This window comes from Hypanus sabinus, chromosome 2 (assembly GCF_030144855.1).
Source record: "Hypanus sabinus isolate sHypSab1 chromosome 2, sHypSab1.hap1, whole genome shotgun sequence".
Classification (NCBI taxonomy): Eukaryota; Metazoa; Chordata; class Chondrichthyes; order Myliobatiformes; family Dasyatidae; genus Hypanus; species Hypanus sabinus.
The window spans coordinates 208301428-208328124 of record NC_082707.1 but is presented as its reverse complement, the minus strand read 5'-3'; the positions used below and the strand labels follow the sequence as shown (position 1 = coordinate 208328124).

Below are 26697 nucleotides of genomic sequence, written 5' to 3'. Positions count from 1 at the left end.
AAGCAAAGTAAATTAATTTAGGAATCTACAGGAGTCTTCTGAAGTTTATTATTGATTGCAATTGAATACATTCCAGGTCTTGCTGATATTGTTATTGGAATAATATGGAGAACTAATCTTAAAATAGAAAAGTTCTGATATTTTAGTTGCTGGAGCAAGCATAATTTATAACTTTTTTTTTCTTTAACCAGCTTATTCCTATGTGGTTACCGATGATTCAATCAAATTTGAAGGTGAGTATTAATTGCTTTTCTTCAAAAGTTCTAATGTACCTTCATATTGTTTGCTTTTTTTAATAGTTATAACAGTAGCTAATTCACTTCTAATTTTCCACGTGGTCTGTGATCAACAGCATCTATCAGCAGGTCTGCAGCTACGCCTTCAGTCAATCCAGAACAATGTCAACCATCACATTCTGCAGTCACTCCAGGGGCCTGGGCAAATGAGCACAAGCTCATCAGTGCTCCGTAAGTGGTTGCAGTGTGCTCAGTTCAAGATGGCTCAGGTGGAAGTACAGTCATCAGAGGCTGCATCTCAATTTTATCCTCTTTAAGATTCTTGCAAATTTTAATGATACTGGACTTGAAACAGTAGCCTGTCTCGTTCCCTTTCTTGATACTGCTAAAGCATCAAGTGCATGCCGCCTGTGAATTAGCCTTGGTAATTTAACCATTTCTTCTACTTTACAATTACAGTGAAGATTAATTTAAAAGCAAGACAACTGTGTACAAACATTGAAATGAAATTGTTTATATTATAGTGAGTATTTTGTAGTTTATCAAGAATATAATACAGGTTCTGAAATATCAAAATCTGAAAACCTCTGAAATCCAAGTGTTTTGAAGAATATAATACACATTGGGCATCCCTTATCTGAAATTCCAAAGTCCGAAAATCTGTGAAATCTGAATTTTTTCTCTGAGCCGTGACATGACATCACAGATGTAAAATTACACAAGAGAGTGGGAATGTGACAGTTCTGAGAAATAACTTCTCATGTGTAATGAACAGAAATTAATGAAAAGTAGTAAAATGAAGATCTCGATTGTATATTGGGAGCTTCGGAGTGATCATGTCCCACTTACGAAGTGCTGATCATGAAACCAGCGAATATCTATTCCGCCGACCTAAAATTGAGGTAATTGTGAAAATTCTGGAGGCTGGTTGCAGAAGTTTAAGAAAAGGCTGTGCATTAAATTTTTAAAGGTTTGTAGATGAAAATCTAACACCAGAACAAGTCTACAATGCTGATTGTTTTTACACCTTACGTAAACCCCCCAAAAAGTAAGATACAAATACACTGTACTGTAACCTTTTAATCAAAGGATGGTGTCATAGGTGGAGAATGAAAGCCTGATGTTGCTTGTTGTTTAGCAGCTGATTCAGGTATTTTCCCAATCCGTTGTGTTACTTTTGTTACCCTGCACACATTATATTTTTTATAGATTAAGGACACTCAGTCCTCGTTTATTGTCATTTAGAAATGATACAATGTTCCTCCGGAGTGATACCACAAAATAAAAAAAGGACAAACCAAGACTCCCACTGACAAAACCACATAATTATAGCATATAGTTACAGCAGTGCAAAGCAATATCGTAATTCGATAAACGCAGACCATAGTCGCGGTTTAAAAGTCTCAAGTCTCGGTCGACTCCAATCGTCCCGATATCAGGCAGCAAAAGGGAGAAACTCTCCCTGCCATAAACTTCCAGGCACTGACAATGCCTCGGAAGCACCCAATGACAGCAGACTCTGAGTCCGTCCGAAAACTTCAAGCCTCTGACCTGCCCCTCTGATACAGCCTCCTGAGCACCATCCTCTGCTGAGCGCCTTCGACCTCATCCCGGCCGCCAAAACAAACAAAGCCGAGGTCTCGGTGGCCTTCTCCTCCGGAGGTTCCGGACCGCATGGTCGCAGCGGCAGCGAAGCGGGCATTTCAGAAGTTTCTCCAGATGTTCCTCCACATTCTCACGTCTGTCTCCATCAAATCAGGATTGTGCACGGATCCCTACTTAACACGGAACAGATATCCATCTCCAGAGAGGCCATCTTCTCCTCCCCCTTTTATAATATTTTCATTATATTAATGGTGGGTTCTGTTCAGTACATATAAAACCATAAGATATGGGAGCAGAATGAGGCCATTTGGCCCATCGAGTCTGCTCTGCCACTTCTTCATGGCTAATCCATTTCCCTCCCAGCCCAATCTTCTGCCTTCTCTCCATATCCCTTCATGCCCTGACTAATCAAGAATCTATCTGCCTTAAATATACATAAAGACGGCCTCCACAGCCACCTGTTACAATGAATTCCACAGATTCACCACCCTCTGGTTAAAGAAATTCCTCCCCATCTCCATTCTAAATGGATGACCCTTTATCCTGACGCTAAGTCCTCTCAACCTAGACTCCCCCACCATATGAAACATCCTCTCCACATCCCCTTTGTCAAAGCCTTTCAACAATCAATAGATTTAAAAGAGATTTCCCTCCCCATTCTTCTGAATTCCATTGAGTACAGGCCCTGAACCATCAAATGGCCCACATATGGGGAGCTTTTCAATCTCAGAGTCATTTTTCTGAACCTGCTTTGAGCCCTCTCCAGTGTCAGCACATCCTTTCTTGGATAAGAGGCCCAAAACTGCTCACAATACTCCACACAAGGCCTCTCCAGTGCTTTACAAATCCTTGACATTACATCCTTGCTTTTGTATTCAAGTCCTCTGAGAATGAATACTAACATTGCATTTGCCCTCCTCACAACATCTTCAAAGCCTAATTTTATTGTCAAAGTATGCATATGCACTACAACTCTGATATTTGTCTACTCCAGAAATCCATGTAATACTGAAAAGCCTTGGGAGCTGTTGAAAGAAACGACATCAAGCCCCCCACATGAAAAAGAGAAAGAAACCAAACTTGCAAATCCCAAACCCCCCACTCCTTCCTTTGCACAAAAAACTAACAGATGGCCTTCCTTTCAAAGCACACTGACAATAGCATCAACCCCCCCAACCCTACCATCACACACAAAACCTGACAGATCGCCCACTCAGTGAAACATCAGCACGAAGATCAGATTCCAAATCCCCACCCCCTTGCTCACGCAAAAAGTAACATATCGCCCACCCGCCAATTGGAAAAGTAAGAAGACGCAGAAAACTGAATGAGACCAACATAAACTACAGTCCAATAATCACATAAATCTCAGAATTTCAAAAGTAGCCTATGTTAGCATTGAGGAGAGTGGCCTTCCATAAAGGACAACTGCCATGATGGTTGCCAATGTTGCGACCTGATCACCAACCGGTCAACCCCATGGCCTCCGTGGAGAGTGACTGGTGGCCTTCTGTATTCATCTCAATGCTCAATCTTCCTCGCCACTTCAAAGTGGAGTTGTTCATGACCCCGCACTTCATCTCCAGATTTCCCATAGGAGGCGGCTCGTGCTCTCAGTCCTCTCCAAGAACAGCAGAACATTAGATCATTCGATCGAATTCCAAACTACACATTACAGACTCCAGCAGTTTCCAAAACACAATCCAGACAAAAAGAACAAGCAGAAGATGTACAGAAAGTGAAATAATTGAAGAGATTAGCTATCTGGAAGATGTTGGCCGAGGAATTGTTATTCACTGGTGCCATCCTGACCATCAACATAACCTGCAAATAAACCTTTAGGGAATCTGGCACGAGTATTCCCAAAACCCTTTGCACTTCAGAGTTTTGAATTTTTCTCTCCATTTAGAAAATAGTGTATACTTTTATTTCTTCTCTGAAAGTGCATGACCACACACTTTCCAACTGTATTCAATCTGCCAATTCTTTGCCTTTTCTCTTAATCTGTCTTAAATCCATCTGTAGACTGTCCACTTCTTTAACACTACCTGCTCCTCCATCTATCTTCGTATCATCCACATACTTGCCCACAAAGCCATCAATTCCGTTATCCAAATCTTTGGCACATACTATAAAAAGAAACAGTCCCAACAGTGACCCCTGTGGGACCCAGTAGCCACCAGCAGCCTGCCAGGAAAGGCTCCCTTTATATGTATAATAAACAAATGTAAGAGAAAGACTTCTTAGCGGTAACACACAAGTTCAGAGCCAGAAATTATGGTGATCCCAAGCTATCCTATTATATATTCCAAAATCCAAAACGTTTCCAGCCTCAAGCATTTCAGATAAGGGATACTCAGCCTGTAATAGAGTTTCAAACTTGCACATCAAAAGTGCTGCATGCTACTTACTTGGGAAGGCATGTTAATTTACTAAATTAAAGATATAATTTACATGTCTTTGCATTTCATCATTTAACTACTTTCATTGCTCACGTTCATAAGCATCCTCTCCACTGCAGTCTTGCAGTTGAACATTTTTTATGTATCCTTTCTGCAATCTCAGATCTTCTCTGTACTGTTATTTATCAACAAGGAACTGTTGGATTGTCTACACAGTGCAATGTCAGGTCAAGTAGTGTCCTGCTGTTAGAGAGCTGGAGTAGGCACAGCTCCACCAGAAAATATGCTGTACTTTTTTTTATATTGACATTTGCTGGGATCTATACCTTTGACTGTTCACATGCAAAAAAAAGCCTAATTAGTGTTCCAATTCTGTCTCTGGGAATTTGCAAACTACGGAAAAACAATAGGAAGGATCTATTTTGCAATAATGCCAGAAGAAAGTGAGTATTTTGCTTGCTGGTAAACTACCAGGTTGTTTAGGTAAATAATACCATTAAATCAATGTTAACATAGAAATACAAAAATAGAAAATAAATGGATCTTTTTATTCTATTGATAATTGTACATAGTTTCCTGTAAGTTACCATTCAGATTATAAAATTAGAAAGCAAAATTAAATTTTGTGTGAATAAGAATATAGAAAATGAAAATACATTTTTGTAAGGTATAAGGAATAGTCTGATGCAAATTATTACCATTCTTTTTAATACTTCCATTTATGTCTATTCTGACCCAGCAGTCTATGTAACCATTCTCCTTATCATGTCTGTTCCAGCAATGAAATTGAAGTTGGTACAAATATATTCAATATTGTTCTATGCTCAGTGAACTGACATTGTTAGAAAATAAAAGAGATCAAATGTCAGTACTGTCATTTTATCAGACCATAAGACATGGGAGTTGTAATGTACGGACCTATTTCTTTTAGAGCAATGATGCCCCCCCTCCCTCCTTAGCACTATGTATTGATTTGTTGTCTGCGTGTGTGCTGTTGTCTACCTATGCGCATTGTTTTCTCTCTCTCTCGCTGCAATGGGAATACACCAGTTAATGCCATCTGCCGTGTGTGCGCATTTATTTTTTAAATATATACTTGTGCACAGACACAAGAAGAATGGAATTTGCCATTTGGTCCATCAAGTCTGTTCTGCCATTCCATCATGGCTGATTTATTATCCTTTAGTCAGTCAATGCCTGATAAAGCCTTTCTCATTTGAAAATTTAGTAATTTGGAACTGTCAACTTTTACATTTTATGCAAAGTAGTTTTTATTTACCACAAGGTGTCATTTTTTTTAAACTTATGAAAGAGGATTTGTCAATGTACATATTTAGGTATTAGTATGAATTTTGACTATAATGTGCAGAAAATACATACATTCTTTGCAAATTCTACTTCACACTAGCATTAACATTATATTAATTTAATATGTACTCAGTGAGCACTTTATTAGGTACAACCGTACTATTGCTCATAAATCTACATATCTAATCAGCCAATCATGTGGCAACAACTCAATGGGTAAAAGCAAACATGGTCAAGAGGTTCAGTTGCTGTTCAGACCGAACACCAGAATGTGTAAGAAATGTGATCTAAGTGACTGACTGTGGAATGATTGTTGGTGCCAGATGGGGTGGTTTGAATATCTCAGAAATGGCTGATCTCCTGGGATTTTCATGCACAACAGTCTCTAGAGTTACAGGGAATGGTGCAAACAACAAAAAAACAGCCAGTGAGCAGCAGCTGTGTGGGGAAAAATGCCTTGTTAATGAGAGAGGTCAGAGAAGAATGGCCAGGCTGGTTCAAACCAACAGGAAGGTGACAGTAACTCGAGTGACCATTCATTGCAATAGTGGTGTGTGGAAGAACATCTCCGAATGCACAACACGTCAAACCTTAAAGTGGATGGGCTACTTCAGCAGAGGACGGTAAACATACACTCAGTGGCCACTTTATTAGCAAAAGGAGGAGCACTAATAAAGTGTATGTCAGTCAGTTAATTGAAGAATTTTTTGCTTTTTTACTATAAATACTGTTAATATTACCATCTGAAAGACAAAGCTTTCTAAGTTACATAAAGTATTTTGTGTAATTTATGTAGAAAAAGTTGCACTGACCATAGTGTCCCAGGGACCATCAGTAAGTTAGAACATAAAACAGTACAGCACAGAAATAGGCCTGTCAGCCCACATTGTAGATATAAATATAAAGAGGGGAGAGGGGGTTTGGAATTAAAAAGTGCTCTGTATGAGAAGGATTTGGGCCTCCTGGTAGACTTATTACTATCAACATTGGGACAATGTTGCAATAGAATGTTTGGCTATATAATGTGCTCAGTGGAGTTCAAGTCCAGAGACATCTTAAGCTGTATAATGCACTTGTGAGGCCACACCTTGAGTATTGTCTACAATTTTGATCTCCATATTGTGTGAGGGATATGAAGCCGCTGGAGAGAGTCTAGAGAAATGTGACTATACTCATTCCAGGTATGCAAGGCATGAACTATGAAGAAAGATTGAAATAATTAAATCTTTTTAGCCTAAGTAGACGTAGAATGAGAGGAAACGTGATAGAAGTGTTCAAAATCATTAATGATATAAGTAAAGTGGATGCCAACAGTTGCTTCAAAATTAATCCATCATCAAGGATACGGAGCCATAGGTGGAGACTGGTAAAAGGGAGATTTCTTTACACAGGAGTAGTGGACACATGAAACAAACTATCTAGTTGTGTAGTTGAGGGTAGTACCTTGGAAACTTAAATCTAAACGATTGTTATTTCAACACACTATGTGAATAGGAATTTGACAACCTTTGTTGGGCTGAATGTCTTGCTCTTGTCAGAAACCTTCTAAAGTTCAATGTTGTGCTGAACCAATTAAATTGGTAATCAAATGGGCAACTAATCTCTTCTGCCTACACAATGTCCATTTTCCTCACATTCATGTGCCTATCTAAACATCTCTTAATGTATCTGCCTCCACCACCACCTCAGGCAGTGCATTCCTGACACCCATCATTCTCTGTGTAAAGTAAAACCTGCCCCTGACATCTCTTTTGAAGCTATCCCCGCTCTCCTTAAGTGATAGTAGTTGTGTGGTAATGTCCTTTTTAATAAAGAATGACTTAGACCAGGAGTTCCCAACCTGGGGTCCACAAACCCCTTGATTAATGATCTTGTTCCATGACATAAAAAAGATTGAGAACCCCTGATTTTGACTAAAAAGCGTAGTAGAATAGAATATTGCATTTTTTTTAATGTTTATCATGCTCCCATGCTTTGAAAAGTTCTATCTGACCAGGCTTTACATTGTGAATGTGTTCATTACTGACAAGTTGCACTTGTCTCATTGGATGCACACTGATGGTAGAAATCAAACACTGTTAATAGCACTCTTTCTAACTCTGGGTTTGTGTAAAAATGACCTTTTAGCCTACACTTCATGGCAATTTCTTTTCTCCATGCTCTACAAAGAGCAATATAAAAATTGTATATCACAGTTTGAACTGGATTGAAATGCTATTCAGTAGCATTTCTGTGATTACAGAAACTCACATTTAATCTACTCGAAGAAAAACATCATTGTATTTTTTGGCAAAAATGTTCATTTTGTAATTATTAATGAAGAAATTCTCACGTGTGTGGACATGGATTAGGAACAGCAGTTCCTGCTATTGTTACTGATTAATGCTTTTCTAAACACATTTCATTATCAGAGATAAGGTGATGAAAGTAAAACATTTTAAGAAAAATGCCCTATTCTCTGTACTAAAAAGTCTACGATATGCCCATTCTATTGCAGATTTGTGATTTGACGAATGATTTTGTGAGAGCAATTTCAATGTAGTGCTAAATTTGAAGGTCACTAACAGGAATTTAGTGCACAAAAAAATCAACTGTCATTTAAATTGTTATTCGCCTCATAGAAAACTGAATGATGGGTAAATCATCTTAAATGTGATGTCAATAACCGAGCATTGAATTTATGTTTTTTTTTGCGGAAATCAATTTGTTCCCCTTCCTTTTGAAGTAATAAAATACATTTTACCTCAGAAAAAAGTTTGTGTTTATTTATTTAGAGATACAGTGTGGAACAGGAGCTTGTGGCCCAACGAGCCACACTGCCTAGCATCCCTCCTATTCCGGAGGCTCAATCAGTGGAGGGAGCAAAGCACAGAGAATTAAATAAAAGTACAGAAGGGACAAGCGTGGGGGCCATTGTTGGGAGTGGGAGTGTCAGGCTTCAGCTTAAAAAGTCATTGGCTCTGGGTGAGCTTCTGTTGAATTTCCCTTTTTGTTTTCTCTCCTGTTTTCACCTATGACTGCGTTCCTGTACATGGTTCTAACTTCATAATCAAGTTCACAGACGACACCACGGTGGTTGGCCTGATCAGAGGGGATGATGAGATGACCTACAGGGACAAGGTTCAGCACCTGGACACGTGGTGTGCCAACAACAACTTGGCCCTTAACACCCAGAAGACCAAGGAGATCATTGTGGACTTCAGGCATGCTAGGAGCCACACTGACATCCCCATCTACATCAATGGAGCTGTAGTGGAGCGTGTATCAAGCTTCAAATTCCTTGATGTCCACATTTCCAATGGTCTCACTTGGTCCCTGAACTCCTCCATCCTGATCAAAAAGGCACAACAACGCCTTCATTTCCTGCGGAGCATCAAGAAAGCTCACCTCTGTCCCAGGATACTGACGGACTTTTACTGCTGTACCACTGAGAGCATACTCACCAATTCATCTCAGCGTGGTATGGTAATTGTCCCGTATTGGACCGCAAAGCACTCCAGTGGGTGGTGAAAGCTGCCCAATGGATTATCAGCACCCAATTGCCCACCATTGAGAACGTTTACCATAAACGCTGCCTGAGCAAGGCAAAAAGCATTATCAAAGGATGTATCTCACCCTAACCGTGGACTTTTTACTCTCCTCCCATCTGATAGGTGCTGAAGGAGCCTCCGCTCCCGCACCAGCAGGCACAGGAAGAGCTTCTTCCCTGAGGCTGTGACCCTGCTGAACCTCACATCACAGCGCTAAGCAGTATTGCACCCATATTGTACTGTCTCAGTACTTTTATAGTTAGTATGCTATAGCACCTTTTATTTGCAGTTATTTTGTAAATAACACTATTCTTTTACACTTCTGGTTCGATGCTAATTGCATGTCATTGACTTTGTATCTGTACTCAGCACAATGACAATAAAGTTGAATCTAATCTAATCATATCATACCTAGTGCAGAAAATGGCTGTTGTGTGTTCTTTGTACCGGATGACCCAGGGTCTTCCAGGGAACTACATCTGTGTGATGTGCATCTGGCTGCAGCCCTTGGAAGACCGTGTTAGTGATCTGGAGCAGCAGCTGGATGACCAGCTTGTATGGGAGAGTGAGGAGATAATCGATCAGAGTTAAAGGGAAGTAGTCACACCGAAGGTGTAGGAGCTGAGAGACTTTTGGGAGAAATTGAAATGTGATTAGTCAGTTAATGTAGAGCACCCCTGTGACCATTTCCCTCAATAATACGTATACCATTTTGGATACTGTTGTGGGGGATGACCTCCCAAGGAATGCCACAGAGACCAGGTTACTGGCACTGAGTTTGTGTCCGTGGTGCAGAAGGATATGAGGGAGAAGAAGGGAGTGGTAGTAATAGGGGACTCAGTAGTCAGGGGAACAGACAGGAGATTCTGTGGACGTGAATGAAACACCTGGGTGGTATGTTGCCTCCCAGGTGCCAGGGTAAGGGACATCTCAGATTGCATCCACAGCATTTTGGAGAGGGAGTAAGAGCAGCTGGACATCTTGCTACGTATTGGTACCAATGACACATGAAGGAAAAGCAATGAGGTCCTGAAGAGAAAATTTAGAGAGCTGAGAAGCCAGGCCTCCAGGATAGTTATTTCTGGATTGCTACCTGTACCACGTGCCAGTGAGGGTAGAAACAGGATAATCTGGCAGGCAAACATGCGGCTGAGAAGCTGGTGCAGGGGGCAGGGCTTCGGGTTCTTGGATCATTGGGATCTCTTCTGGGGGAGTTATGACCTGCACCTGAACCCCAGGAGAACCAATATTCTTGTAGGCTGGTTTGTTAGAGCTGTTGGGAAGGGGTTAAACTAATTTGGCAGTGGGGTTGGGAGCTGGAATGAAGGAACTCCGGATAGGGCAGATGGTAAAAGAGCAAAGATAGTGTGCAGTCAGACTGTCAGGAAGCGCTGGCAGATGATAGGACAAAATAGCAGCCAAAAGGGTGAGCATCAGTGCATTCAGGATGCAGAACCAAAAAGGGCAGCAAATACAGCACTCAGTGTTCTATCTCAATGCACAGAGTATAAGAAATAAGGTGGATGATCTTGATGCACTATTGCAGATTGCCAGGTATGATGTTGTGGCCATCACTGAATCATGGCTGAAGGATGATTGTATTTGGGAGCTGAATGTCCAAGGTTACATGTTGTATCGAAGGGATAGATGATCGGCAGAGGGGGTGGCATGGCTCTGTGGGTAAAGAATGCCATCAAATCAGTAAAAACACACACAAAATGCTGGTGGAACTCAGCAGGCCAGGAAGCATCTATAGGGAGAAGTGTTATCGACGTTTCTGCCCGAGACCCTTCATCAGGACTAACCGAAAGGAAAGATAGTAAGAGATTTGAACTTCCACTAGCATTTTGTGTGTGTTGCTTGAATTTCCAGCAAATGCAGATTTCTTTGTGTTTGCCTTTTAAAATCAGTAGAAAGATGTGACATAAGATCAGAAGATGTTGAATCTTTATTGGTTGAGTTGAGAAAGTGTAAGGGTAAAAGGACTTTGATGGCAGTTACAACAGTGGCTGGGAGGTGGATCACAGGTTGCAACAGGGATTAGAAAAGGCGAGTCAAAAGGGCAATGTTATTGTAGTCATGGGAGATTTTAACATGCAGGTCGATTGGGAAAATCAGGTAGTTGGTAATGGATCTCAAGAGAGTGCGTTTGTTGAATGCCTAAGAGATACCCTGTAGCTTTTTAGAGCAGTTTGTTGTTGAGCCTACTAGCTATATTGGGTTGGGTGTTATGTAATGAAACAGAGGCGATTCGGGAGCTTAAGATAAAATAACCCTTGGGAACCAGTGATCACAATATGATTGTGTTCAACTTGAAATCTGATAGGGAGAAAGTAAAGTCTGATGTAGCAGTATTTCAGTGGAGTAAGGAAAATTACAGTGGTATGAGAGAGGAGCTGGCCAAAGTAAATAGGAAGAAGCTGCTGGCAGAGATGACAGTAGAGCAGCAATGGTATGTGTTTCTGGGAAAAATGAGGAAGGTGCAGGACATGAATATTCCAAAAATGAGGAATTACTCAAATGGTAAAATAGTACAACCGTGATACTGATAGCTGTAGAGATTGTGGAGGCATTAATAATGATCTTTCAAAATTCAATGGACTCTGGTATGGTGCCAGACTACAGGAAAATTGCAAATGTCACTCCACTATTCAAGAAAGAAGGAAGAAAGCCGAAAGGAATTTATAGACCAGTTAGCCTCACCTCAGCGGTTGAGAGGATGTTGGAGTGAAGAGAAGGGGGAAGAGCACAAGGTGGAGAGCGCTACGCAAATCCAGATGGGGGGGGGGAAGGAAAGGTAGCTAAGTGGGAGAAGGGGGAAGATGGAATAATGTGTGAACTTGAGATGTTGACAGGTAGAACAAACAAAGTGCTTAAAAAGAATATATTTTATTTGTTAATTTATTTGTGGTAATATTACTTTGTGTTATGTGTGAGAGTTATATGTACTGTGTTGTGTACCTTGGCTGTTTCATTTGGTATTATACATGTGTATGATTGAATGACAATAAACTTGAAGAAGAATCACAGTACACCATGAAATAAAGGGAAGCTGAGGAAGGTGTAGGTGATGGGCAGGTCTGATGAAGGTAGGGGAAGGGAATGGGGCCAGAGTGAAGGGAAAGGAGTGGGAGAAGACAGAGGAAACTCGTTACAATAATTTATACTATCATCAAATTTGAATCTACCAAGAAGGAACCTGAGATGTGGCTCCTCCAATCTGCCTTAATATAAAACCATGTCATAGGAGCAGAATTAAGCCATTCAGCCATTAAGTCCTCTCCACCATTCAAATTCCATCATGGCTGATTTGGAATCCCACTCAACCCCATATCCTTTGATGTCCTGTTAGAAGACAGACATGTCCGGGTGGGAATAGGAAGTGGATTAAAATGGCTGGCCACCAGGAGATCCTGTTTGTTATAGCAAATGGAATAAAGGTGTTTGATGAAGTGATCTCTATTCTGCTATCCAGTGGCTAGATTGCAAATCCTAATGCCAAGGCTCTCAATAGTAATAAAGTACATTTACCACTAAAAATAATTATTAGCTCTGTAATGAGATTTCAGTGAAGCACCCACCAAATTTAATAATGCAATGATACGGTGTAAAATAGTGTTGTCATCTACAGTTAATAAAAACACAAAATGCTGACAGAACTCAGCAGGCCAGACAGCATCTATGGGAGGAGGTAGGGACAACATTTCGGGCCAAAACCCTTCATCAGGAGTGAAGTAACATGGGATGGTTGAGGGAGGATAAGAAGTGGGAGGAGGGATAAAGTAGAGAGCTGGGAAGTGATAGGGAGGATATGTGACTATATACTGGGTCTGGGTTAGTGTGTGGTCCAAAAGTTTCAGGGCCGAAGAAATAGTAGGTTGGGAGCAGAGAGAGGCTCTCGCTGAACTCCCGTCGGAGAGAAGATCTAAACTTCTTCAGTGTAGGCATCACTGGAAGAGGCTTCACAGTACTGAATTCAAAGGCAACATGAGTGAATCTGCAGATGCTGGAAATAAATAATTCGGCCTGAAACATCATCACTACCTCCTCCAATAGATGCTGTCTGGCCTGCTGAGTTCTGCCAGCATTTTGTGTTTTTATTTATTTCCAGCATCTGCAGATTCACTCGTGTTGTCATCTACAGTTACTTGTTATGTTTGTTACTACCCCTCAACCATCAGGCTCTTGAACCAAAGGAGTTAACTTCAACCAACTTCACTTACCCCTTCTTTAAAATGTTCCCGCAAATTATGGAGTCACTTTCAATGACTCTTCATCTCATGTTCTTGATATTAATTGTTTATTTACTTTTTATTATTTATTTACTTTTGTATTTTGAAAAGTCTGGTGTCTTCTACATTCTAGTTGAATGCCCAAGTTGGAGGGTCTTTCATTGATTTTGTTATGGTTATTATTCGATAGTAGTATGCCCAAAAGAAAACGAATCTCAGGTTTGTATATGACAACATATACATAAATATTTTGGTAATAAATTTCCCTTGAATTACAATATGGAAAGAGATGTTTTCACTGAACATCATAATGGAGAGCCATGGCTCTGTTTAAGAAAATAGTGTAAATGTGAAATTGTGCATTCAGAAGTTACTTCTGTCCTGTACTAGCTCTGTTCCTTTTAAGCTGTGTGTGTGTGTGTGTGCAGCCACACAGTCACCGAAATACCTTCGTGCACATAGCCCTTGGTGCCTCGTAACTGTAATTTCCTTTTATATAATGCTTTATTAAAGTGTCACACAGTTTTCAGACTGTAAAAGATGCTCAGGAACAGTGGTTGGTCCGCACAGCTTAGAGGGAATGGTGCAGTAGAAGATACAGTCTAGATGAGTAAAATGGAACTGCAATAGGAAAATTTATGGTGTTCAGGTGACTTTTATTTTCCCTCCAGGATGCAAACAGAGAACTGGATCTTTCTACCCATTTCTAAATTTACTGATTTAAAGCATGGAACAGGCATGTCTGGCCCACCAAGCTGCATATCCAGCATCCCACTGATTTAACCCTAGTCTAATCATGTGACAATTTACAATGACCAATTAGCCTACGAACCCGTACATCTTTCGATTGTGGATGGAAACCGGAACATCCAGAGGAAACCCAGAGGCACATGGGAGAATGTACGTTTCTTATCAACTTCACTGGAATTGAACTCCAACATGAGTTGTAATGGTGTCACATTAGCTGCTGTGCTGTTGTGGCACCTCCGATCTAAATGAGTGAAAGATATCAACTCAAGCCCCTTTTCCATCAGTCAACTGCTCTAATCAAACATTCATGTATTCTGACTTATATCAGGCTGCAGTTTATTGTACAGCTCAGTGTTTAACACAATCATTCCTACAGTTCTGATGACACTGGTGCACCTCAGGGATGCGTGTCTTGCCCACTGCTCTTCTCTCTCTACAACCATTCCAGTGTGGTTAGGGACAGCTCAAATGCCATCTATAAATTTGTTGATGACACAACCATTGTTGACAGAATTTCAAATGGTGACCAGATGTATCAGCTGGTTGAGTGGTGTCACATCAACAACCTTGCAATGAACTGATTGAGGACTTCAGAAAGGGTAGGGAGAGGGAACACACATCATCTATCCTGGGCCCAACGCATCAATGCAGCTACAAAGGTGGCAACGCAGTGGCTATATCTCATTCAGAATTTCAGGAGGTTAGTATGTCACCAAAGACACTCACAAACTTCTACAGATGTACTGTGGAGAGCATTCTGACTGGCTGCATCATTGTCTGGTATGAGAGGGCTACTGTAAAGGATCAAAATAAACTGTAGAAAGTTGCGAACTTAGACAGCTCCATCATGGGCATTCTCCTCCCCAGAATCCAGGATATCTTCAAGGAGTGATACCTCAAAAAGGCAGCATCCATAATTAAGGACCACCATCATCTATGTCGTGCTTTGTTCTCATTGCTACCCTCAGGAAGGAGGTTCGGAAGCCTGAAGGCGCACACTCAGCGATTCAGGGACAGCTTCTTCCCCTCTGAAATCTGATTTCTGAATAAACATTGAACCCATGAACACTTCCTCACTACTTTTTATGCTTTGTTTTTGCACTACTTATTTGACTAATATATATATATCTACAGTAATTCACAGTTTTTATTATGTGCTGCAGTGTCCTGCTGCCACAAAACAACAAATTTCCTGACCTCTGCCGGTGCTATTAAACCTGATTCTAATTCTGATAATTCTGTTTGGATATTGGGTTCCATTAAATTTCAGAGAACTGAATCTCAGATGCCAGGTACAAAATGAAAGAACTAGTATGTGTTTATTTTGTCTTTTGCATTTTATGACAATCTGCACTGGAGTTGCTCTGAATTACAATTTTTTAAAAAATTGACTAAATGAATTTTCTCATATACTAATGTGGGAAACTGAGCATTGAATTAGACCATAAGACCTAAGATATAGGAGCAGAAGTAGGCCATTCAGTCCATCGAGTCTGCTCCACCATTTAATCATAGGCTGATCCAATTCTTCCAGTCATCCCCACTCTCCTGCCTTCTCCCCATACCCTTTGATGCCCTGGCGAATCAAGAACCTATCTATCTCTGCTTTAAATACACCCAATGACTTGGCCTCCAAAGCTGCTCACTGCAATAAATTCCACAGATTTATCACCCTCTGACTAAAGTAGTTTCTCTGCATCTCTGTTGCAGAGAAATGGACGTCCTTAAATCCTGAAGTTAGCCTCCTAGCCTCCCCTACCATGGGAAATAACTTTACCATATCTAATTTCTTCAGGCCTTTTAACATTCGGAATGTTTCAATGAGATTCTCCCTCATTCTCCTGAACTCCAAGGAGTACAGCCCAAGACTGCCAGACATTCCTCATTCGGTAACCCAACTATTTCATTCATTTTCCTGCTGAACAGAGCCTGCTCCAATGTGGATAAGCAGTCCAGCAGTGTGAGGATCATGTTTTTTGATTTCAGTACCATCCAGCCCTCACTGCTGAGAGAAAAGCTCCATTCAATACAGGCTGGCACTTCCATTGTATCCTGGATAATGGACTACCTGACTGGCAGACCAGTTTGTGTCAGACATGGCTATAAGCAGCAGTGGGGCCCCACAGGGGACTGTGCTGCCTCCCTTCCTGTTTACCCTGTATACCTCGGACTTTAGATACGACACTGAGTCATGTCTTCTGCAGAAATTCTCTGATGACTCAGCAATAGTTGGGTGTACAAAGGGAAGACGGGATGAGGAATACAGAGCCCTGGTGGAGGATTTTGTCAAATGATGCAAGTTGAGTCATCTGCAGCTCATCATCAGTAAGACAAAGGAGATGGTGATGGACTTCAGGAAGACTAAGCCTGCGCTTCTCCCTGTTACTACTGATGGTGAGGACCTACAGGTCCTTGGAGGTGCGCCTGGATGACAGACTGGAGTGCAGCACCAACACCGAGGCTGTACAAGAAGGGCCAGAGTTGCCGCTACTTCCTGAGCAGACTGAGGCCCTTTGGAGTGTGCAGGCTTCTCCTTCACATGTTGTAGCAGTCTGTTGTCACCAGTACAATCTTCTATGCGGTGGAGTGCTGGGGCAATGGCATCAACACAGGTGATGCCAACAGGCTCAATAAACTGATTAGAAAGGCTGGCTCTGTTATAGGGGTCAAACTGGACACATTGGAGGCTCTGGTAGAACAAAGGGCTCTACGGAAAATCCTGGCAATTCTAGACAATGTTTCTCACTCTCCACATGCCACCTTGGCTGAACAGAGGAGCACGGTCAGTAACAGACTATGCTGCTCCAAAGAGCGTCATACGAGGTCCTTCTCACACTCAGCCATTACGCTCAATGATGAGTCAACCTACAGCTGGGAAATTGATGATCCCCTCCTGTTAGACTGTTTGTGGTAACTTATTTTTTATTCTTTCTATTTCTCTTCTCAGCTTTGTATCTGTCGACTTGTAATGCTACTGTGACACTGTAATTTCCTTTTGGATCAAAAAGTTGCCTATCTTTCTATCTATCTGTCTATTACACTTCACAGCATTGGGCCTCTGTACCTCCCTCTGTAATTGGATCCTCGACTTCCTAACCAGAAGACCACAGTCTGTGCAGATTGGTGATAGGACAAGAGGGCACGACTTCAGGACTTCAGGTTTTAGAATTGAGATGCGGAAAAATTACTCTAGTCAGAGGCTGGTAAATCTGTGGAATTTGTTGCCAAAAGCGGCTGTGGAGGCCAAGTCATTGGGGGTATTTAAGGCAGAGATAGAAAGGTTCTTGATTAGCCAGGGCATCAAAAGGTATGGGGTGAAAGCAGGGGAGTGGGGATGACTGGAAGAATTGGATCAGCCCATGATTGAATAGTGGAACACACTCAATGGGCCGAAAGGCCTACTTCTGCTCCTATACCTTATGATCTTATGGTTTAACCATATGACAATTACAGCACGGAAACAGGCCTTCTCGGCCCTTCTAGTCCATGCCGAACGCTTACTCTCACCTAGTCCCACTGACCTGCACTCAGCCCATAACGCTCCATTCCTTTCCTGTCCATATACCTATCCAATTTTACTTTAAATGACAATACCAAACCTGCCTCTACCGCTTCTACTGGAAGCTCATTCCACACAGCTACCACTCTCTGAGTAAAGAAATTCCCCCTCATGTTACCCTGAAACTTTTGCCCCCTAACTCTCAACTCACATCCTCTTGTTTGAATCTCCCCTACTCTCAATGGAAAAAGCCTATCCACGTCAACTCTATCTATCCCCCTCATTATTTTAAATACCTCTATCAAGTCCCCCCTCAACCTTCTACGCTCCAAAGAATAAAGACCTAACTTATTCAATCTTTCCCTGTAACTTAGGTGCTGAAACCCAGGTAAAATTCTAGTAAATCTTCTCTGTACTCTCTCTATTTTGTTGACATCTTTCCTATAATTTGGTGACCAGAATCTCCTCTTTGCTAACAATCAACACTGATGCACCTCGGGGATGTGTGCAAGGCCCACCGTTGTACTCTCTATATGCACTTGACTGTGTGGCTAGGCATAGCTCAAACACCATCTATAAATTTGCTGACAATACAACCAATGTTGGTAGAATCTCAGGTGATGATGAGAGGGCGTACAGGAGTGAGATATGCCAACTAGTGAAGTGGTGTCGCAGCAACAACCTGGCACTGAACGTCAGTAAGACAAAAGAGCTGATTGTGGACTTCAGGATGGGTAAGATGAAGGAACACACACCAATCCTCATAGAGGGATCAGAAGTGGAGAGAGTGAGCAGCTTCAAGTTCCAGGGTGTCAAGATCTCTGAGGATCTAACCTGGTCCCAACATATCGATGTAGTTATAAAGAAACAAGACAGCGGCTATACTTCATTAGGAGTTTGACTTGGGTGTCCTTTTCCAGGATTCCCTAAAGGTTAATTTGCAGGAGAGGAAGGTGAATGCAATGTTTGCATTCATTTCAAGAGTATAAAAGCAAGGATGAGACTTCATAAAACACTGGTGAGGCCTCCCTTGGAGTATTGTGAGCAGTTCTAGGCCCCTTATCTTAGAAAGGATGTGCTAAAACTGGAGAGGGTTCAACGGAGGTTCGCGAAAATAATTCCAAGATTGAATGGCTTGTCATATGAAGAGTGTTTGATGGCTTTGGGCCTGTATTCACTGGAATTCATAAAATGAGGATTTTTGAGGGTGTAACAAGGATGTTAGACGAGGGTAAGCCAGTAGATGTTGTGTACCTAGATTTTCAGAAGGCATTCGATAAGGTGCCACATAGGAGATTGGTGAGTAAAATCAGAGCTCATGGCATTGGGAGCAGGGTTTCAACATGGATAGAAAACTGGTTGGCAGATAGAAAGCAAAGGGTAGCAGTGAATGGGAGTTTCTCGAACTGGCTGGAGGTGACTAGTGGGGTACCACAGGGCTCTGTATTGGGACCACAGCTCTTTACGATTTATGTCAATGATTTAGATGAGGGCATTGAAAACTATATCAGCAAGTTTGCTGACGATACTAAACTGGGTGGCAGTGTGACATGCGAAGAGGACGTTAGGAGAATACAGGGAGACTTGGATAGGCTGAGTGAGTGGGCAGATACTTGGCAGATGTCATTCAATGTGAATAAATGTGAAGTTATCCACTTTGGAAGCTGGAACAAGAGGGCAGAGTATTGTCTGAACGGTGTCAAGTTAGGTAAGGGAGAAATGCAAAGAGACCTAGGAGTCCTAGTTCACCAGTCAATGAAGGTGAATGAGCAAGTGCAACAGGCAGTGAAGAGGGCAAATGGAATGTTGGCCTTTGTTACAAGGGGAATTGAATACAAGAGCAAGGATGTTCTTTTGCATTTGTACAGGGCCCTGGTGAGACCACACCTGGAATATTGTGTACAGTTTTGGTCTCCAGGTTTAAGGAAGGACATTCTGGCAATTGAGGAAGTGCAGCGTAGATTCACTAGGTTGATTCCTGGGATGGCAGGGCTGTCTTACACAGAGAGATTGGAGAGATTGGGCTTGTACACGCTGGAATTGAGGAGATTGAGAGGGGATCTGATTGAAATGTTTAAGATAATTAAAGGATTTGATAGGATTGAGGCAGGAAATATGTTCCAGATGTTGGGAGAGTCCAGTACCAGAGGGCATGGATTGAGAATAAGAGGTCAGTTATTTAAAACAGAGTTGAGGAAGAGCTTCTTCTCCCAGAGAGTTGTGGAGGTGTGGAATGCACTGCCTCAGAAGACGGTGGAGGCCAATTCTCTGGATGCTTTCAAGAAGGAGCTGGATAGATATCTGATGGATAGGGGAATCAAGGGATATGGGGACAAGGCAGGGACTGGGTATTGATAGTGAATGATCAGCCATGATCTCAGAATGGCGGTGCAGACTCGAGGGGCCGAATGGTCTACTTCTGCACCTATTGTCTATTGTCTATTATCCTCATTGAAACCTATCAAATGTTGAAAGGCCGTGATGGTGGATGTGGAGAGGATGTTTACTATGCCAGGAGAGTCTAAGACCAGAGAACACAGAACAAAGAGGTGTCCTTTTAGAATGGAGATGAGGAGGAATTACTTTAGCCAGAAAGTGGTGAATCTGTGGAATTCATTGCAGCTGTGAAGGCCAAATCTTTCCGTATATTTAAGAGGGAGGTTGATATATTTTTGATTGTCAGGGTATGAAGGTTACGGGGGGAAGGCAGGAGATTGAGGTGGATAGGAAAACTGAATCTACCACGATGAAATGGTGGGGCAGACTCGATGGGCCAAATGGCCTAATTCTGCTCCTATATCCTATGGTCTTTTCTGAAATGACTTTTGGAATAGACTTTAACTTAGTCTGTTGTGAAATGCTCATCGCTGTTCTGGAGATCGTGTCTGTGCGTATTAAACGGCATTTGAAGTCAAACCCAGGGTATGTCAATAACTGGATTTCTCGAGTAAATTCCTAAAGATGTACTGTGTAGAGCATTCTAACTGGTTGCATTACCATCAAGTATGGTGGGGCCACTATACAGGATCAGAAAAAGCTGAAGAGAGTTGTAAACTCAGCCAACTCCATCATGGGCACTGGTCTCCCCAGCATCGAGGGCACCTTCAAAAGGCGATGCCTCAGAAAGGTGGTGTCCATTTTTAAAGGACCCCCATCACCCAGGACATGCCCTCCTGCTCATTGCCGCCATCAAGGAGGAGGTATAGGAGCCTGAAACCACACACTCAATGTTTCACGAATGGCTTCTTCCCCTCTGCCATCAGCTTTCTGAACGGACAATGAACCCATGTGCAATACCTCAGTATTCTTGCTCTCATCTTGCACTACTTCTCATTGTCTATAGTTCTGCTGCTACAGAACTAAAATATGCCCGTGATAAAAAACCTGATTCTAATTCGGACTTCTCTTTAATAAATGCCTTTTGGTTTATCTGTCCCAAGGCTTGGTGCATTTGTTCCTCGCGGTAACATCAGTGATTATTTATCTGTTAGCTTCAGGCCAGTAAATTTGCTGATGAGGTTAGGGAGTTCAAATGTTTAAAACACACAATCAACTTCCAGCCATTTAACATCCAACTACCATCTGGCCTCAGCCACTTCCAAATTCATGGAGATTAAAACTCTCCTCATTTGCTGACCCTGTTCATCCACTGCAACACTTCCCATTCATCCTGTCAGCAACTATTGAAACTTATAAATAGCAAATTAATTCAAAAGATTCAAAATTGTTTCATGTCAGTTCCCATGCATGAATGTAAAAAAGTTCAAAATAATTGTTATTCCAGATTCAATGCAGCACAAAAAAACACAAGATAAAGACATAACAATAAAAAAACTTAAATATAAATAAATAAGATAGCCTATATACATTGATTAACTTAATGTCCATAAAGGCACTAGGCACAGGAGTGTTTGTACATAAGGTGACTCTGACAGGAAATGATAAAATTGGAGGGGTGGGTTAGTGAGTGGACGTGGTGATCAGCCGTACTGTTTGGGGAAAGTAACTGTTTTTGAGTCTGGTGGTCCTGGTGTGGATGCTACGTAGCCTCCTTTCTGATGGGAGTGGGCAAACAGTCCATGAGCTGGGTGGTGTTACTGGCACCTTTCTGTACGTATGTCCTTGATGGCAGGTAGGCAGGTGCCGGTGATATGCTGTGTAGAGCCTTCCTGGCTGCCGCAGTGCGGTTTCATACCAGCGATGGTTTACCACGCGTTGTGTTACTTGACCAGGATCCTTGCAGAATGAGACATCAATGATTTGCATAATATACCTAATTCTATAATTGGTAGCTGGTGCAAATGAGAAGTAGAGATTTTAAGTGTAACAGTGGGTGGTAGAAAATTAACTGCCTTTGCTTATCTTGATAAAAGCTAGTTGAGCTACTTGTGAAGCGATTCATTATCCTCCTGCAACTCTCATTGTAATGGAACCTTTCAAAATATTAAAAGACTCAGGAGGACAGCAGAACTGAACAGCTGGAAATCTATTTTGAGACAGCCCAGAAAGTGATAATATTTGGAATGAGAGTTGTTAATGACAATCAGCATCTAAGCAGGGATTCAGATCTATATGCTCTTGTTATTGCTTGTCTTAGAAAATAGAATCCAGCCATTAAAAACAAGGGAAAAAAGCAAAAAGGGCCCTTCTGGGCTTTCGAGCCATGCCACCCAGCATCCATCTAATCATGGGACAACTTACATTGATCAATTGAATAGTTCAAACACAGCAGAAAGCAGCTGATTGGGCAATCGAGGTCAGGTGACCAAGCAGTTTGAAAAGCTCAAACAAATAAATAGAGAGTTACCTCAAGCGAAGCGGCCAGTGTGTGAGTGAGCGGGCCAGTGAAGGAGTGGAGATTTGAGGCTTTGACTCAAGAGACTTCGACGAGAAGAGGCTGAGGACGAGCTTCACTCCAAGTGAGGTAAGGCCGGGTAAGTTCCTTTCAAAGGAGAAGGTTTCAAAAGTTGAGGCAAGTATTGGGCAGGTCATGGCAGCTGAGATCGGCCCCGTGGTTTGTTCATCCTGCAGCATGTGGGAAATCAGAGATTCTTCCAGTGTCCCTGACGACTATGTGTGCAGGAAGTGTGTCCAGCTGCAGCTTCTGGCAGACCGCATTGAGCGTCTGGAGCTGCGATTGGATTCATACTGGAGCATCCGCGATGCTGAGAAAGTCGTGAATAGCACGTTCAGTGAGTTGGCCACACCGCAGGTAAAGGCTACACAGGCAGAAAGGGAAGGGGTGGCCACTAGACAGCGTAGCAGTAGGCAGGTAGTGCAGGAGTCCCCTGGAGTCATCTCCCTCCTAAACAGATATACTGTTTTGGATACTGTTGGGGGAGATGTCTCATCAGGGGAAGGCAGCAGCAGCTGAGTTCATTGCACCATGGGTGGCTCTGCAGCACAGGAGGGAAGGAAAAGGAGTGGGAGAGCTATAGTGATAGGGGATTCAATTGTAAGGGGAATAGATAGGCATTTCTGTGGCTGCAAACAAGACTCCAGGATGGTATATTGCCTCCCTGGTGCAAGGGTCAAGGATGTCTCTGAGCGGCTGCAGGACATTCTGGAATGGGAGGGTGAACAGCCAGTGGTCGTGGTGCACATAGGTACCAACGATATAGGTAAAAAACGGGATGAGGTCCTACAAGGTGAATTTAGGGAGTTACGAGATAAACTAAAAAGTAGGACCACAAAGGTAATAATCTCTGGATTACTACCAGTGCCATGTGCTAGTCAGAGTAGAAATAGGAGGATATTTCAGATGAATACGTGGCTTGAAAAATGGTGCAAGGGGGAGGGATTCAAATTTCTGGGGCATTGGAAGCAGTTCTGGGGGAGGTGGGGCCGGTATAAACAGGACGGTCTGCACCTGGGCTGGACTGGAACCAATGTCCTAGAGGGAGTGTTTGCTACTGCTGTTCAGGAGGGTTTAAGCTAATGTGGCAGGGGGATGGGAACAAGTGCAGAGAGACAGAGGGGTGTAAAATGAGGGTAGAAGTAAAAAGTAGTAAGGTTAAAAGTGGCAGGCAGGCAAATCCAGGGCAAAAAGAAAAAAGAGCCACATTTCAACATAATTGTATAAGGGCTAAGAGTGTTGTAAAAACAAGCCTGAAGGCTTTGTGTGTCAATGCGAGGAGCATTCATAACAAGGTGGATGAATTGAATGTGCAGATAGTTATTAATGAATATGATATAGTTGGGATCACAGAGACATGGCTCCAGAGTGACCAAGGATGGGAGCTCAACATCCAGGGATATTCAATATTCAGGAGGGATAGACAGGAAAGAAAAGGAGGTGGAGTAGCATTGCTGGTTAGAGAGGAGATTAACGCAATAGAAGGGAGGGACATTAGCCTGGAGGATGTGGAATCAATATGGGTAGAGCTGCATAACACTAAGGGGCAGAAAACGCTGGTGGGAGTTGTGTACAGGCCACCTAACAGTAGTAGTGAGGTTGGGGTTGGCATTAAACAGGAAATTTGAAATGCGTGCAATAAAGGAACAGTAGTTATAATGGGTGACTTCAATCTACATATAGATTGGGTGAACCAAATTGGTAAGGGTGCTGAGGAAGAGGATTTCTTGGAATGTATGCGGGATGGTTTTCTGAACCAACATGTCGAGGAACCAACTAGAGAGCAGGCCATTCTAGATTGGGTATTGAGCAATGAGGAAGGGTTAGTTAGCAATCGTCGTGCGAGGCCCCTTGGGTAAGAGTGACCATAATATGGTGGAATTCTTCATTAAGATGGAGAGTGACATAGTTAATTCAGAAACAAAGGTTCTGAACTTAAAGCAGGGTAACTTTGAAGGTATGAGACATGAATTAGCTAAGATAGACTGGCAAATGATACTTAAAGGGTTGATGATGGATATGCAATGGCAAGCATTTAAAGATCGCATTGATGAACTACAACAATTGTTCATCCCAGTTTGGCAAAAGAATAAACCAGGGAAGGTAGTGCACCCGTGGCTGACAAGGGAAATTAGAGATAGTGTCAAATCCAAAGAAGAAACATATAAATTAGCAAAAAAAAGCGGCACACCTGAGGACTGGGAGAAATTCAGAGACCAGCAGAGGAGGACAAAGGGCTTAATTAAGAAAGGGAAAAAGATTATGAGAGAAAGCTGGCAGGGAACATAAAAACCGATTGTAAAAGCTTTTATAGATACGTGAAAAGAAAAAGATTGGTCAAGACAAATGTAAGTCCTTTACAGTCAGAAACAGGTGAATTGATCATAGGGAACAAAGGCATGGCAGACCAATTGAATAACTACTTTGGTTCTGTCTTCACTAAAGAGGACATAAATAATCTTCCGGAAATAGTAAGGGACTGAGGGTCTAGTGAGATGGAGGAACTGAGAGAAATACATGTTAGTAGGGACGTAAATTGAAGGGATTAAAGGCAGATAAATCCCCAGCACCAGACGGTCTGCATCCCAGAGTGCTTAAGGAAGTAGCCCAAGAAATAGTGGATGCATTAGTGATAATTTTTCAAAACTCCTTAGATTCTGGATTAGTTCCTGAGGATTGGAGGGTGGCTAATGTAACCCCACTTTTTAAAAAAGGAGGGAGAGAGAAACCAGGGAATTATAGACCGATTAGTCTGACATCGGTGGTGGGGAAAATGCTAGAGTCAGTTATCAAAGATGTGATAACAGCACATTTGGAAAGAGGTGAAATCATCGGACAAAGTCAGCATGGATTTGTGAAAGGAAAATCATGTCTGACGAATCTTATAGAATTTTTTGAAGATGTAACTAGTAAAGTGGATAGGGGAGAGCCAGTGGATGTGGTATATTTAGATTCTCAAAAGGCTTTTGACAAGGTCCCACACAGGAGATTAGTGTGCAAACTTAAAGCACACAGTATTGGGGGTATGGTATTGATGTGGATAGAGAATTGGTTGGCAAACGGGAAGCAAAGAGTGGGAGTAAACGGGACCTTTTCAGAATGGCAGGCAGTGACTAGTGGGGTACCGCAAGGCTCAGTGCTGGGACCCCAGTTGTTTACAATATATATTAATGATTTAGACGAGGGAATTAAATGCAGCATCTCCAAGTTTGCAGATGACACGGAGCTGGGCGGCGGTGTTAGCTGTGAGGAGGATGCTAAGAGGATGCAGGGTGACTTGGATAGGTTAGGTGAGTGGGCAAATTCATGGCAGATGCAGTTTAATGTGGCTAACTGTGAGGTTATCCACTTTGGTTGCAAGAACAGGAAAACAGATTATTATCTGAACGGTGGCCGATTAGGAAAAGGGGAGATGCAACGAGACCTGGGTGTCATTGAAGGTGGGCATGCAGGTACAGCAGGCGGTGAAAAAGGCAAATGGTATGTTGGCATTCATAGCAAAAGGATTTGAGTACAGGAGCAGGGAGGTTCTGCTGCAGTTGTACAAGGCCTTGGTGAGACCGCACCTAGAATATTGTGTGCAGTTTTGGTCCCCTAATCTGAGGAAAGACATTCTTGCCATAGAGGGAGTACAGAGAAGGTTCACCAGATTGATTCCTGTGATGGCAGGACTTTCATACGAAGAAAGACTGGATCGACTAGGCTTATACTCACTGGAATTTAGAAGATTAAGGGGGGATCTTATTGAAATGTATAAAATTCTAAAGGGATTGGACAGGCTAGATGCAGGAAGATTGTTTCCGATGTTGGAGAAGTCCAGAACGAGGGGTCACAGTTTAAGAATAAAGGAGAAGCCTTTTAGGACTGAGATGTGGAAAAACTTCTTCACACAGAGAGTGGTGAATCTGTGGAATTCTCTGCCACAGGAAACAGTTGAGGCCGGTTCATTGGCTATATTTAAGAGGGAGTTAGATATGGCCTTTGTGGCTAAAGGGATCGGGGGGGTATGGAGAGAAAGCAGGTACAGGGTTCTGAGTTGGATGATCAGCCATGATCATACTTAATGGCGGTGCAGGCTCGAAGGGCCGAATGGCCTATTCCTACACCCATTTTCTATGTTTCTATGTTTCTATCAGGCAGGAGGTACTGAAGCCAGAAGACGCACTCTCAACATTTTAGGAACAGCTCCTTCTCCTCTGCCAACACATTTCTGAATGGACAATTGGCCCACGTACAATATTTTTTATCTTTGCTAACATATTTATAAGCAGACTTTTTCC

The 26697-nt window shown here is 42.2% G+C and overlaps 2 protein-coding genes across 3 annotated transcripts in view; one reads left to right on the top strand and one right to left on the bottom strand.

Annotated features, from left to right (window-relative positions):
- Positions 1-8288, top strand: part of LOC132390105 (protein unc-79 homolog) — a 625175-nt gene extending 616887 nt beyond the window's left edge. Inside the window, exons 48-49 of the mRNA XM_059962702.1 lie at positions 192-233; positions 353-8288. Of these exons, the coding sequence (XP_059818685.1) occupies positions 192-233; positions 353-553 (243 nt within the window). The 3' untranslated portion in view covers positions 554-8288. The remainder of the gene's footprint in view (positions 1-191; positions 234-352) is intronic.
- The window catches only part of prima1 (proline rich membrane anchor 1), a 542280-nt gene that overhangs the window by 29069 nt on the left and 486514 nt on the right, over positions 1-26697 (bottom strand). The window lies entirely within an intron of this gene.